We start from the raw sequence: 15,291 nt of genomic DNA on the forward strand, positions 1-15,291 counted from the left end.
TTTTCACGAGGTTCTAGAAGAACATTGCCAATGTTTTTGCTTGTTTCCCCATTTACTGCATTTTGTTTAAGTGTTTCCATTCAGCTGGAATTCTGTACCTTCCAAGACAGGTTGCCTATGCTATTAATCTTGGTATTGTCAATGTCAAAAATATCTATATGCTTCACGTTCTGCTCTCTGTTTCCTTTCTTACTATTTATCCTTTCCAGAACAAGCACCGGCAAGGTGATCCGAATGCTGGAAGACTGGGCTGCTTGTGTTGTGTAATATCATTACTGTTGACTTCTCCTGCTCCTGCTAGAGTTGAACTCTAGCCAAAAACTTAAACTAAGTTGGATGAACAGTGAGAGAACACATGGAATTGAGTGTTCCCATTCATGAAAACACAACAAGAGTGTGAATACAGAAAGCTGAAATATTGATGTTACTCATTCTTAGGACTCAATTTCTTATTTGGAATGAAACACATTTCAGTAATATCATTGTATTTGTCACATACTCCTTTTAGCCAGACATCTAAAATGATTAAATTGTAGTTCTGAAATAGAACTCAAACATGAATAGCAATCCAAACTATTAATCCCATGTTTTCCCAGTTTACAGCTACATCAAAAATAGGTATTTCACCCACGTAATTAAGTATTAGCTTATTGAAGGATGGGTTTCATCCCTCTTTTGACTGAAAGCAGAAGGTATGTTATGATTGGTCTAGAAAAGTGATAATACGAGATTTTTCACAGAAACTTGTAAAATGAAGATTTGGTATACATTCTCTCCTTTTTCTCCTTTGCCTCTTGGTGTATAGGTTATACCTCTTCGAGGCTGTTTTTTCTAGTCCCTTTAATTTGCAGTTTTATTTTTCAAAAGGTATGTAGAAGTTGATCAGAGCTCCACAGACACTCAAGGGAAAAATTTGATGTTCATAACTTCTATCACAGTATTATGTCCAATAAAGTTTATTTCCCATGTATTATTTTATCTAAGCCTATTCTAGGAAAAAATTTTGCTAGGTAAATAAGTCTTATTTAGAAAAAAAGTATCTACTTTTCAAGAAGCAGGGCTATATTATTTCTATGTATATTTTAGCCATATACTTGAGTTCTTGTAAAACATAAATACTGAGAACTGACCTGGATTTACATCCTTTTCTATGTGGAGAAAATGAAGGAGAATGTTTTACATTTTAATTTTCAATTATATCATAGATCAGCAAAGACTATCTTTCACAGTCATTGGTTTAGAGTGTCATTCAGGTTGATGGGGAGTCTGCCTGATGTGACTCAACCAGCAGAAGAAACATGTCTTGCAATTCTTGCCTTGCTATTAATATATATGCTCAAAAAGACGAAAGTCTGATTCTTGCCTCTTTTCATATTAGGCATTAGAAGGATTTATATCTGGGGCTCACCTACAAATGCTCTGACCATCCTTGGCAGGGGCATCACTTCCCTCTTTGATGCACCTGAATTGATTGTCTGAGCTACAGAGAGGTCTATGAGGAAAAGACTTTCTGACAGGACAGAAAGACTGAGCTCGCTGGAGCATCGTGCTTTGGAAGGATGGGTAGGTCTCAGATTTCTTCTATGGGTATTGTAAGGGATTTTGTCACTGATATTTTGTCCTCTGTGTCTCTAACAATTATGTATCTAGTGCTCCTATGAACAAGGCTTTTAAAGCACCTGATTCAAGATATTTGTTTCCTTTAGGGAAGAAGGCTGTAATCTTACAGGACTTATGGGTTAAGACTCCAAAGGAAAGATGTTAACTTGCCACTCCATAGAGTCTGAAGAAAGGTCTTTTTTTTTATTCCTAAGTATTCAACTTTTACCAGTATTTGGAATAATCTTTTTTATTCACACTTGACTAGGGGACTGCAAATATTCCTTTCATAGGTAAATCACACTGTTGTGGTTCCTGCCTTTGTGACCTCAGGAACTGATGTACATATAGCATTGTACTTGGAGATACATGTTAAATTAAGTCAGAAACTGAAGGTAACGTGCCAATAGGTTGTTGTTTCTCTCCTGCATTTTTCCCCAGTGAACATTAAGACCCAGAGATAATCCATAGAATGATTAAACCATTCAAACAAAAATCGCTGCTATAAATAATTTCAACAAAATTTCACTTTCAATGTAATTTGGAAAAGAAGGCACATTCATATGATAGGGCTGAAATGCTTGTAGCTGTATGATCTTTCTTTTAAAATCAGGCAGTTGTCTGGTTTCGTCTAGGATTTACAGCACAAGATCACTGTTGTTGGTCTTCTCATCAGGTATTTTAGATTAGGGCATCTGTTTTTTATTGTCATGCCCACTGTGTTCCATTACTGTGTATCTCTCCTGTTCGATAGGGTTGTAGATTGGTTTTTGAAAATAAATCAAGGATCCTGAAAATGTGAAAGTTAAGGACAAAAATTACCCTAGACAGATAACAAGAAGATGCTGGGGGTATCCCCTCCTTCCCTAGAGAATGGGAGCAAATTTAATGGAATTAATCTACGTGCTTTGTCTCTACATGCATAAGCTCAAAGATTCATTATGAATATAAGAAAAAACTTGATTTTCCCACAGCACAAAAATAAGTTTTCAGAAAACACCTCTCTCTCAGCTGCCAACATATATGGAAAAAATACGATAAAGCCTCTGAGTGAGACAAAATTTAGACACATTGTACAGCACAACAAGGAGCTCAGATGTTTCTGTGATAAACCACCATGTTCTTCTAAGAGCTGCTGCTTTAGCAGCTTCTAAAAGCTCTGTTAATACTCCCAGCTGTTTACTTGTTCTCAGGTGTGAAATCAAATGCTGAGAGGGTTGGGCTGGGCTGTGGCATGACTGAGTATTCATTGCTGTGTCCCTTTGAAGGAAGGATCTGGCAAGCAACACCATGTAGGTCATACCTTAAATATGCACATGTGAATATAAAAACTTCAGTCCTGAGGAGTAATTTATCTGAAATGACTATTTGCTTATTCCCAGGAGAGTAAGAAAAGAAAGCATACAGGTAGTAGGAGAAAGTGTTATTGCATGGTAAGTGAGTCTTCCCCTTCATCTGCTCTCAATACCATCTGGATTTTGTAGGGTCAGTCAATATGTTTCATCCTGCTCTGGTCTGAGCAGCATGATTAAATGGGACCATTTCCACTAAAATAACTTGGAAGCCTTAGCACATAACCAGTCAGAGGTATGGGACTTAAGATCCATTTTATTCTCTAGAATTTATATATATATATAGAATGAAGTTCTTTGGAATATGCCTGATTAAGAATAAATATTTTGTATCCTAATATAGCATTGGTTTACCTATAGAGAAAAGCTTGTTTCTTCTACCTATGGTCAGGAGCCATTCTTCAGTGACTTCCCTTATAAACGGAGGAAACTGAGTTGGAATAACTCCAGGTACAGTGTGTGACATGATGCAACATTGTTGCAACTCATCTGCAACAATAACACACATTGCAGCAGAAACGTAAAGAAGCAGAAAGAGATTTTGGTTTCCTAGAATTTATATTTGAACTCTAAGCACATATATGATTCTGTAACAAAAGCCACTAAAATACATTAATGTGAGATATGTAGGAACCAATATCATGTGAATGTAACCTTTATCTGGATGTTGAATTTCCACTTATTTTGCCTTGTAGGATTGATTACATAGTGAGCTACAGTATTTTGTATAGCTACTAAATAAAGAACGAGTATGAGACTTTTCATGGTCTGGGAAGGAAACCTCTAGATCCATCCCTACACTGTTACAAAGAAGAAAAAGTTCAGGGAATACAAAACTAGTCATTGTGATAGAGGAAGTGGTCTTAGGAAAATAAAGAGCCTTTTAAACACATCTATGCCTCAATTTGCAGTTGAGCCACTGTGCAATCCTGGGCAAATCATTTAGATTTTATCTGTAGTATATAAAGTAAGATGCTACAGAAATACCAAAAGTGACTTTGACTGAACTGTGAGAACTGTTTTTTTCCTCACCTCACTGAAATTTTAAGGTTGTGAAAAGCTGGGACATGTTGCATAGATCATGTGGTACTGGGATAATAAACTGTACATTTGTCAAATTGGGTAAAAGATGTCAAGCCATTGAAACTCTTGGGTAAGTTTGTTTGTTTGTTTGATTGGTTTGTTTTTGAAAAAGAAGAAAGCCAAATACCTTAATAGGATTAGGGAATTTAAGTAAATAAAAACTCTTATTATTTCTGAACCCATTTCCCTTAGGTAAAATGTAATTTCTTATAAAATTGCACTGTGGAATTAAGTGGAATAATCCTTAGACCTGGAAATAAGATTTTTTCTGTGTTGGTTGTTGCACTTCTGTCTGTATATGCAACGTACCATAAGGGTCTCAGGGAGAAGTGTAAACTGAACCTAGCCCGGTTGGTTCAGTGTGCTTATCAAAATGACTTTGCTGTGCATTTGGGGAAACAGCAAGCTGACCTTGTTGGTCCCTGTGTTAGGTTTGGGAATGTCTGTGATTTTAGTTAGGGACCCTGGTGACTAGCTCTGACTCTTGAGTTGTCAAGAACAACCCCAAAGCTTGCTGAGTTTTTATGTAGCCAACAGAGCTGGTGCCATTTCAGCAGTCACTCAAAGCCTTGAAAATATTGGAATGCATTCCATCACAATTCGTAAGTCCCTTTCTGTGCCTCCCTGTGGGCTAGAAAGGCTGCAAATTCAGAGTAACAGACTGGCTCCTGGGCTTCTACCAGGCTTCTATCATCCATTTCTTGCCTCTGCGTGAGACCCTATGAGTTTGGGCACACAAGATGTCTCAGATGAGCTACTCCTACAACACAGATGTGAACATTACAGGGGTGAGGGGACTTGGTTCTTTTTAGTAAGGAAGAGTTTAGTGCAGTGTCTTGGTGGGAGATGCTCTGACTGCTGCATGGCTGTGCCACATCTCCCTCCCTGCTGTGCCACCTGACCATTATGTTTTGCCTGTGATCCATTAGTTTGGGGCCTGGGGTTGGGGGGCTGGCTTTGAGAGGCAGGTGCTGTGGTAGGGAAGAAAGCTGGAGACAAATGAGCAAATGCCAAAGATGCCTGACAACTCTGGATGCTTCTTGAAGGTCTTAAGGGCTGATACCCTTCAGGAAGAAGGGGACGGAAGGGAAGGGATAAGTCACCTCAAGCTGGGGAAAGGGACCATGTAATAGCAACAAAGTGAACCAGCTCTTCTGTGAAGTCTTTTCTCATCTGAAAAACATCAATTGTAAGTTTGCAATCTCACTTTTCCTTATTTGCATGTGAATAAATCTGTTGCTTAAATACTCTGCACAAAATGAATGAGGCATTTGTGTGTGGACTCATATTTGAAAATATGAACTAAAAATCTAGGAAGCCTTTGTACACCAACCTTTGCTATCCCCCATTTAAGTTTCTCTGAGGCCCTTTCATAAAGTACTCTTTTTACTTATAAGAAAAGCATGTATTGTTGCCATGTTTGTGCTCTGGTATTTGTGCTTTGCCTCAGAGGGAATAGCTGTTTTTGTGCTAACCCTTCAGCTCAGTGTCTGATCCTACAATTTTCTTCTCTTTTCATCTCTGATCTTAGATGAGCAAATATCTTGCAAATACTTTCACAATAATTGCAAAGACAGTGTAATAAACCACAGAACTAGTTCTGGTGATGGTGGTGAGTTATGGGAAGTGTTGTATGCAAGCAAGAAAGCAAACTGCAAGAAGTTGGTTTTCAGAAGCAGAAAAAGTAAAAACAGAGTGCTAAGGTGGACTGAACAGTTCAGAGCTGGAAGGATATTCTTATTTTGCTCAAAGCAACACTAGCATTGATGTTTTGCTTTTTGCTTTGTATTCTTTCCTTTTTTCTCTCTCTCTCTAGAATATATAAACATTTTAGAGCAAGATAAGAATTTCTCATTTCTCTATTTTATTGTAGGGGATATTACTTATTGGTTCAAATGCAGTAGTTTCTTTCCAGATGCAAGATGAAAAACCTCTACTCCCAGTTTTGAGCAGGAATAGGTTCCCTTGGAGCAGGTTGGAAGCCTGGGTGAAATATTCCAGGCAGTTCTTTTAGAATGACATTGTAGTTGTGATACAGGTGGCAATTGTATTAGTACTGAGAGTGCTTGCACTCAGAAATTTTGCAGGTAGGTTTCTTTGAGGGTAAAAACCTTGCAGATTGTTTTTTTAGTGATGCACTATTGCTGTTTAGAAGACTACTTACTTCCATGGGAAAAAAGTGTGCAAAGTTCTCTGCATTAGTGTTGGCTGATATTTATGGAACAACAACAAATGCTAGTACAGGAACTCAGATCCAAATTCCTGTAAATTTCGTGAATATTCTAATCCTGTTTATAATCTCTCCATTTTTTATTTGTCTCTAGCAAATACCAAAGGCATTATTTAAGATAGCTTCTTAAGCAATTAGGACAATCTTTTTCTGAGGAAGTTGCCCCAGAGAAAGTTACCACATATAATGAGGGGTGCCTTTTAGCCCATACAGACTTGCAAATTGGAAGAAGTGTTGTGCATGTGATAACTATGCAGGAGTACAGAAGACAATCTAGACTAGTTCAGCTGCCATCCCTCACTGTTTTTTAATTAGTTACCTTAGTTTAGACACCATAATCAGAAAGTTATTATCTTTCTAACTGCCTTTTCCCATTACTATTTGGCAGCCCTAATTTCAATTTATACTGTAAAAAAATTCTCTGGAAACTCTTTTAAAGAAACACAATTATCTTAGAAAAGTAACTAAAGCATGTGAGGGTTAAATGTAACTTTTTTTCCCTTAAGTGTCATTTGCCTGATTTAGAATTCTTTAATAGATACAGAGCAGTGCAGAACTGAAAGTATTTTTAATTTCAATGCTTTGTATATTTACAGAGGGATTACAACAAACTTCTACACTTTATCTACATTTTAATAGGTCAGTGTGAACATATGAAGAGTATTAAGGTGGACTGCCTTACTTATTAAACTTACGTGAATTCGTCAAAAGCCCTCAGCAGTTGTATGCAGTAGGGGCTGGAAAGACATGCATGATTGAGGTCATGCATCCAGCCGGTTTGTAAGATGATCCCTCTGTACTGAGCCATCAGCCATCCTTAGCATAGGGGCGCACTCATACACGCATTCCTGTCAAGTCATCTTGTGAAAGGCTGCTTGCTTCCAGCTTGGCTTGAAAGTGCAACCTTAATAAAACTCACTGAAGCCTGAGAGAAAATAGCAGTTCTGCAGCAGATAGTGTAGGGGAAAGAGACTGGGATATGCATATGCAGCTGCCTAAAGCAGGCTACATGCTGGACTGCAACAGAGAGGAAACAATAAATCTTAACTACTATGCAATAAATATTCCCAATTTTAACTAAGGAAGCTATCCTCACAGTGAAATTAAAAAACTAACAGTTTATCCAAGCCTGATTTTTAAAGTGCACTGCTCCAGTCCTTTTTCCAAAGGCTTTAAGGGAAATTAAGAACAAATTTAAACAAAGAGGAAGAAAAAGTTTTTCTTAAAGCAGGAAAAGAAAGTAATAATAACATGTCAGTTTTCCTTTCCTTTGCTTTCCTGGCAGCGATTCTTGCTCATATAGGCTGTAATAACCAGCGTCGGGGTCCAGAAGCCAGTGGGAGAAGATTTAACCGGATTCAGCACGGGCAGTGCACCTACACTTTCATCCTGCCAGAACAGGACGGGAACTGTCGTGAAAGCACGACAGACCAGTACAACACAAATGCTCTTCAGAGAGATGCTCCTCACGTGGAACAGGATTTCTCTTCCCAGAAACTGCAACATCTGGAACATGTGATGGAAAATTACACTCAGTGGCTGCAAAAAGTAAGTGTTTCTTTTTTTCATTTCTCACTGAATGATTTTTTGGGGGCATGTTTATGCTGCTAAAAGTTTTCATTAGTTTCTATGAAAACAGAGGTAATAAGGACTGACCTAGTTCATGGCTGTGTAGGAGAGAAATGTTCCAGCCAGAGTGCACCCCTCTTAGTGACATTGCTCTTGGGAGCAGAATTTTCTTCACTTTACTGAAAGATGCAACTTTTAAAAAACTTTTTCTCAAGAGGTTATGCATGTGAGCCAAAGAACACAAAAATCCTCCAGAGACTCTACTGACAGAATTTACTAAGTATTCTTATAAGCTCTACTTGTAGTTCACAGATTCAGATCAGATGTCATGCAGGATACCTGCTACTCTGACAGCAAAAGAGAACATTTTTTAAAAATCAGCATTTAAGGGCACTGGATTAAGAATATAATTGCTCCTTCATAAATAGCTCCTGTAATACTATTCTACCCAGCTAATTGCTAGAAAGAAAGAAGAAAGTATATAGGCATTCTCACTTCAAAGCATCACAGTAAACCTTTTTAACTGTGTAGATTACAGTGGTCTTGAAACAACCTGTTTCAATTTGCATGTGTATATGTGCATTATTTCCAAAAAGGGGAAATGGGTTACAAGGTGTTGCAGTACCTTAGTAGAAGTAATTATTTTTAAGAACTTGTGCAATAGCTCTAAACCTCTAATGAACTTTTCAGTGCTTTATGTATGCAGTGGAGTTTGAGTCTGAAAAGACTTAAATATGTGAATAATTTCACTCATATGAGCAGCCCCATTCACCTTAACAGGATTACTCACTTGTGTAAGACTACATACCTTGCAGGATCTTGTCCATGCCTTGATAATGAAAATGCTTTGTGATAGCTGACCAGTAAAAATAAATAAACAAACAGTCCATGTGTAGTTGTCTGTGATATTTCCATTCATATGCTGCCATTTTGACCTGGCAAAACTTAGAAAATTGCACCACCGAGTGATGCAACTAGTTGTGTAATATGGCATTAGAAAATTGCTGTACCCATTTGAGAGACATATGATTTAACTTCAAAACAAGTTCATATTAAGAAGGAATATCAATAAAACTCTGATGAAGACTCTACTAGGTGGGCTGAAACTTTATATTAGCACAGTTACTGTTACCTATCTCATTTACAAGTTTTGTTTCATCCTGACAGTGTACAAGACAGAAATATGTTAAAAAGCACATACAGTCACCCCAATTTCTCTAACTCTACTAAAATCTTTACAGAGGATTTCTTGATTACTTGGTAAATTAATTGTGCTCTTGAATATCTGGATTTAGCAAGAGAGAGAAGATTTTGTGCAGTAAGCATATGACTATAAAAGAAAATATAACCAAGCATTTAATTTTTAGACTACTTCCTTCTTTTTTTAATATTTTGGTCTGCTTTGGGGAGTATAAGGCTGGAAATGAGGGGATGTCATTTGTAGAAGAAAACATTTCTTAAGAAATTATTTTACTGTGCTTTGAGAGGCTGAGACAAGCACTAAAGAGAAGAAAGATGTTTTCTGTGTTTATGCACACATGATTTTACTTGAGCAAATTGCCTGCTGAATCATGGTTCTAAGATTTTACTTATTCTGTGTTTGTCCACTAGAGACTGAACTAAGATCACTGTTTCACTGTGAACTGAACATGAGGAAATATGAGTCTCTGGAGTGTGAATGTCTGAGGGTTAGTCCTTTCACACTTTGGAGGGAAGTGTTTAAACAGGTAGGAAGCCCAGTGAAAGGGGTTTATATTTGAGGACTGTTTTCTCCTGCAATGATTGTAAAACTGGCTACAGGAAGAACTATCCCCCTCCTTCTTTCCCTCCCAGCCCCCAACCCTCTGCTCCCAGGGGTTTGCATAAAATTGGGCTTGTGCACATATCCCAATGTGTCAGTTTTCCTTGGAATGAAAGGACCTGTTTCTCTGTGTGATGGAGTATGGCTCACTCTGAACAAATGAGGCTGATGCAGATCCTTTATAGCATCTCTGAATACTGAATTTGCTTTGTTGCTGTTGCCATTACAAAGCATCTCAGCCATAACTCATTTCCTTTCAAAACATGCATAATGCCTAAGTGTAATGAATATATTATGTAGATATCTCGCATCTCATTTTCATACTCTGCATTTATTTTTCCCCCTAAATTAGCTACACTAAACAGCATTTTACAATGCACCTGCTGTGAATGAAGTAAAGAATATTTAAGGGTTATAGGTCTAGGACTCAAATAGTTATAATCAGAAATAAAGTTTAAGAATTTGAGATATAGTCTAACTTACACAAAGGAAATATGTTTATTACTTCAGGTAGTAAATTTCAATAAAATTTCAATAACTTTCAATAAAACTGTATGTAGACAATGTTTGGCAAAGTAAATTATTTTTGAATTGTTATCTTGTGATCTTAGAAAAATATTTATTACGAAAGTTTGTAAGAATCATGGTTTGCTTAAATCTCTAGTATTTTAATTTAATTTTTTTTCCCCTCTATATCTAAACTCTCAGATTCCTAGAAGGAAAACAAATATTTTTTTGTAAAAAAGGCAATAATTTTTTTATGCTTAAAGCGAAATTGCTTCTTTGATGACCTACAAGCTTGACTGTAGATAAAAATGCCCTTGCTTGGGGTGCCAATTATAGGCAATTAAAGCTCAGCCTTGTCCATTAGTATTTGCATATCTATAGTCAGTGTAACTGGGGTTGATTGAGAAACCAGGGACATGGCAAAATGCTCTGTGCAGAAACTACGCGGAAGAAGATGACTTGGTAAACATTTTTAGAGATTTTCCTAGAACTGTTTATTTTAATACCGGATAACTTTCCCCATTGTTTAAGCTTGGGTTTCATTTCTGCAATGTGTTTATACTGTTAGTTCAAAACAAACAGTTCATCACGTATTCTTTCTTGCAGTAACTGACTGGCACATGTGACCCTGTTTGGTATTCAGTTGCAGTGTCTAAGTATTGCCAAAGAGGAGTTACATGAAATGTTATCATCATGTCTTGCTTAGGAGCTTGCTTTTGGCTTGCTGAACTTACAGTATCAATGGGACATAGCGTACATTCCAGATAACTGTATAGATGAGTGTTTCATATACTTATCCTGCACTCCAAATGGTATTAATAATTGTTATTACAGTAATAAGTGAGTTTTACACGATCCAATCTTTCTTTTTTTCCTGGTTGTTACCTAAGCAGAATACATAAAAATTTAAAATTAATGCTTAATGATAGTATAGTATAAAAAAGCTAACTCAGACATCCAAGTTTGAGTTGAAAGTGAACCACAATCATTCCGGTCAGTCAGTATTCAAACTTAGATATATTTTTTTTTCTTTGCAAATGTTGATGGCACCGCTACACTTAAACCAAAAATAAAAGAAGTTTCCTTTCCCTTTAAAGTGCCTGTTCTGCCACCAGTTGCAACAGAACAAGCATAAAATTACAATCTGGATTCAGTCATTAAAGAAAGAAATTAAGAACATTTTTTCTGGGATATCTACAACCATTTGATAGTCTACTTTAAAGTTTATTCTTATGATGGTTTTGATAAATTAAGTGTCTATGCCATTCTCTGTGACCTTTATTGAATTCCTTATTTTGCAGCAGTAACAATGCAAATGCTCACTTATTTTTAAACATGTAAGGAATCTGGGTTTTGAGGGGGCCAGTCATTATATAGAAGAAAGTGGCTTTTGGAAAGACTGGTGTCTGTCATTGAGTGCTGTGGTTTCACTGAGAGCCTGCCCCTTTCTACTGTCTTTACCAGCAGGACTTATGTCCTGTTTTCTGCAATGAAATATGCTCATGTGTGTGGAGTGGCTGGATTTTGCCTTGGATTTTATATGGTTTGTTGAAGATGGGAAAATTCCTTACCTGCTACTCTTGCTGTGAAGCTGAGTGAAAAGTTCCATTTTATTTATGATTATGTTTCACTGGGCATTTTGCAATATAACATGTGACCTTAAAGTCCACATAATATTCAGATGTTAACTGCAACTAGGAGATGCATGATGAACTTTGGTTAATTCTTACAAATAAAAGCAGGTCATCAGATTTGGAATCTGCTATTCTGCTTCTATGAGCATTACTAACATGGCTGTGTAAAGAATGGCTTTCTGGTAAATCTTTCCTCTTTCAAGGTAGACCAGAGCTAAAAGGAAACAGTGAGAAAATTTAATCCAAAACTGGGCACTAGTCCTCTATTTGGCATCCAACTTGAACCTGTATTTATTTTCTAGACACAGAGGTTATGTTTACTACTCTAGGTGCTTCTTTTTGCTTTGGAGTCAATGAATTCTCATATCCAAAGTAGAGTCTCACCCTAGTGACATTTGAAGTGTAGTTCCCACAAATAAGTTGTATAACAAAGGGTGAAATTCAAATTAGTGGGATTTCTTATATAATGTGTTCTACTCAATGGGTAAGTATATATATATATAAAAGAAAAATTTAAGGAGCAAATATAACTTCATGGAAACAAACTGATTCAAAGAAAATACATGTTTGAGTGTAAACCCAAAATTGCTTATTTACTCCCAAAAAGCTCTTGGCCAATAATATGCCTGCATATTAAAACCTCGTTAATAAAATTGCTGAAGTCCTTGGGATATTCTGATGTACCCTCAAGAAAGAGGTGAGACTTCAAATGTGGAAATATCTGAAAGCTTTATATTATTGGGGAATAACCTATTTGGCAAATTTTTTTATGAAGCAGAAGACTCAGAGAAATAGAGTGAAGGATGGTTTGACATGTTGCTACATTTGGCAGCAAACTACTAAAAAAGAAATATTTCCCATGTTTGGACAGAACACTTTGTCATAATGTTCAGGAGGTCCTGAATGTGTTTATTTTCAGTGATGACAGCCACAATTAGGAACTTTCTGGTAACAATAAAATATTACATTTATTAGTCATCAGAACTGTTCAACCAACATGCCCAGTGGGAGATCTCACTTGGAGCACTGAGAGCTTTTCTAAATGAAACTGATATACAGTAAAATGGCATGTCATTTTGAGGGTGCTGAGAACTCATAGCTCCCATTCCCTTCTGTGGTTTGGAAGCAAGCTACAGTGCTGTGTACCCTGGAACAAAAAAACCCCAAAAAACCAAAAAAAACCCAAAAAAACCCAAAAAACAGCCAGTGTGGGAAAAGAAAGAGGGTTGGATATGTTAGGCCTGCATTAGCCCACTCAAACTTATAATCATAAGATCATTAAGGTTAGAAAAGACCTCCAAGATTACTGAGTTCCAACCTTTGACCAAGCATCACGGTGTCAACTAAATCATAGCAGTAAGTGCTACATCCAGTTGTTTCTTCAACACCTCCACAGACGGTGAATCCACCAGATCTCTGGGCATCCTGTTCCAGTGATTAACCACCCTTTCAGTGAAGAAATTTTTCCTGATGTCCAACCTGAACTTCCCATAGCACAGTTTGAGGCCATTTCCTCTTGTCTTTTCTCTAGTTTCTTCAGAGAAGAGGCCAACCCACTCTTGCTGCAACCTCCTTTCAGGTAACTGTAGAGAGTGACAAGGTCCCTCCTCAGCCTCCTTTTCTCCAGACTAAACATCCCCAACTCCTTCAGCAGCTCCTTATACAACTTACACTTTAGATCTTTCACCAGCTCCATTGCCCTCCTCTGGACCTGCTCCAGCACCTCAATGTCTTTCTGGTATTGAAGGTCCCAAAACTGAACACAGGATTCAAGGTGTGTCCAGTACAGAGGGACAATCACTTCCCTAATTCTGCTGGCCACACTGTTTCTAATACAGACCAGGATGCCATTGGCCTTCTTGGCTACCTGGGCACACTGCTGGCTCATGTTCAGCTGTCCATTGACCAGCACTGTCAGGGCCTTTTTCTCTGGGCCACTTTCCAGACACTCTACCCCAAGCCTGTAGCACTGCATGAGATTGTTGTGATCCAAATGCAGGAGCTGGCACTTGTCCTTGTTGAACCTCATACTGTTGGCCTTAGGATTCAGCCTGTCCAGATCCCTCTGCAGAGCCTTCCTACCCTCCAGCAGATCAACACTCCTGCCCAACTTTGTATTGTCTGTGAACTTACTGATGGTGCACTCGTTCCCCTTGTCCAGATCATTGGTAAAGATATTAAACATGACTGGCTCCAGTACTGAGCCTTGGGGAACCTCTCTAGTGACCAGATGCCAATTGGATGCAGCACCATTCACCACCACTGTCTGGGCCCAGCCATCCAGCCAGTTTTTAACCCAGTAAAGAGTGCACCTGTCTCAGCCATGATCTGCCAACTTCTTCAGGAAAATGCTGTGGCCAAAACCCAGTGTTACACAAGATAGGTTTTTTTTTTGCTATGGGAAATCTCAGTGCTGCACGATGAGACAGTAGCAAGCTCAGAGTTCAGCCACCTGAACTGCCTTGTAGAAGTCCCTGCTTCTCTTCATTGTCCCCAGGGAAATCCTGAGCAACTCACATCCTGATTTAGATGCTTCAGTTAAGTGGGATGGATTTAAGCTTTACTTCTCTCCATGTCTGTAGCACAGACTTCACTTGTGACTGCAAGGAAATTGTAAAGTATTCCTTTTTTCCCTTTCTTAACACAGATATAGCACTACTACTCAATTTCACAAAGCTGTTGGGAGGCTTAATATGTTATTTTTTGTGTTGCTTTTAGAGTTTTTCTGGTGGAAGGTATTTTGTGCTCTTAACAGTTTATGTATTATAATAATGTTTTCAATATGTACAGAAAACAATGGGAAATTAAAAAATCTTTTGGAAAGAAAATTGCTTTTAATATATATATATATTGCACTTAATATAAAATAAGCAGATAAATACAATTAATATGCATCTATAATGCTAAGAATTACTTTAGCATTTGGGTTGGGTAAAGGATTATATGTGTCCTGCTCACATTAAGAATGGTCCTCATACTTGCAGTGTTCCTAAAACCCATCCAGCAGCTGCTGCTTCAACCTGTATTCATCTAGAATGAAAAGGAGTGTGTCTTAGTCTTGTATGGATTCTCATGAAGACCAGTGAGGTATATCTAGTTTTTCAGAGCCATCAGTACCAACATTTTGAATAAACCTGTTGTTATCAAAATTGTACTCATTCATATGACCTATTGCAAGCACAACCTGAAAGGCGAAGATACGGTTTGCTTGTGTTCATCTCTATTTACAGTTCAGCTTAGTTCAGTCTTCTGCTCTGTATCTGCAATAAGCTGCAAACAAGGAAGAGCTAGTAAATGAGGACCTTTTAGAACCAGTATCAGCGTTTAACTGTGCTGTGAAGTCATCTTTAACACCAGCAGCTCAAGTATCTTGAATAAACAGCTCTGGTGTAAAAGTCTTCCCAGTAGCAGAAGAATTTCCTCTCTTGTTAAGAGGTTGAAGTTTGATCAGGAAAAGGAAATTGAAATAGTTTCATATTTCATAGGAAGAGTTCTTTTTCTTATGAAACAAGCTGT

The 15,291-nt window shown here is 37.7% G+C and overlaps 1 protein-coding gene across 1 annotated transcript in view; it reads left to right on the plus strand.

The window, feature by feature from the left end:
* The first annotated feature begins 7,227 nt into the window (after window positions 1–7,227).
* Window positions 7,228–15,291, plus strand: part of ANGPT1 (angiopoietin 1) — a 155,228-nt gene continuing 147,164 nt past the window's right edge. The window contains exon 1 of the mRNA XM_008923178.2: window positions 7,228–7,812. Within this exon, the coding sequence (XP_008921426.1) occupies window positions 7,516–7,812 (297 nt within the window). The 5' untranslated portion in view covers window positions 7,228–7,515. The remainder of the gene's footprint in view (window positions 7,813–15,291) is intronic.

This window comes from Manacus vitellinus, unplaced genomic scaffold (genome assembly GCF_001715985.3).
Source record: "Manacus vitellinus isolate BGI_N305 unplaced genomic scaffold, ASM171598v3 scaffold_1_pilon, whole genome shotgun sequence".
Taxonomy (NCBI): Eukaryota; Metazoa; Chordata; class Aves; order Passeriformes; family Pipridae; genus Manacus; species Manacus vitellinus.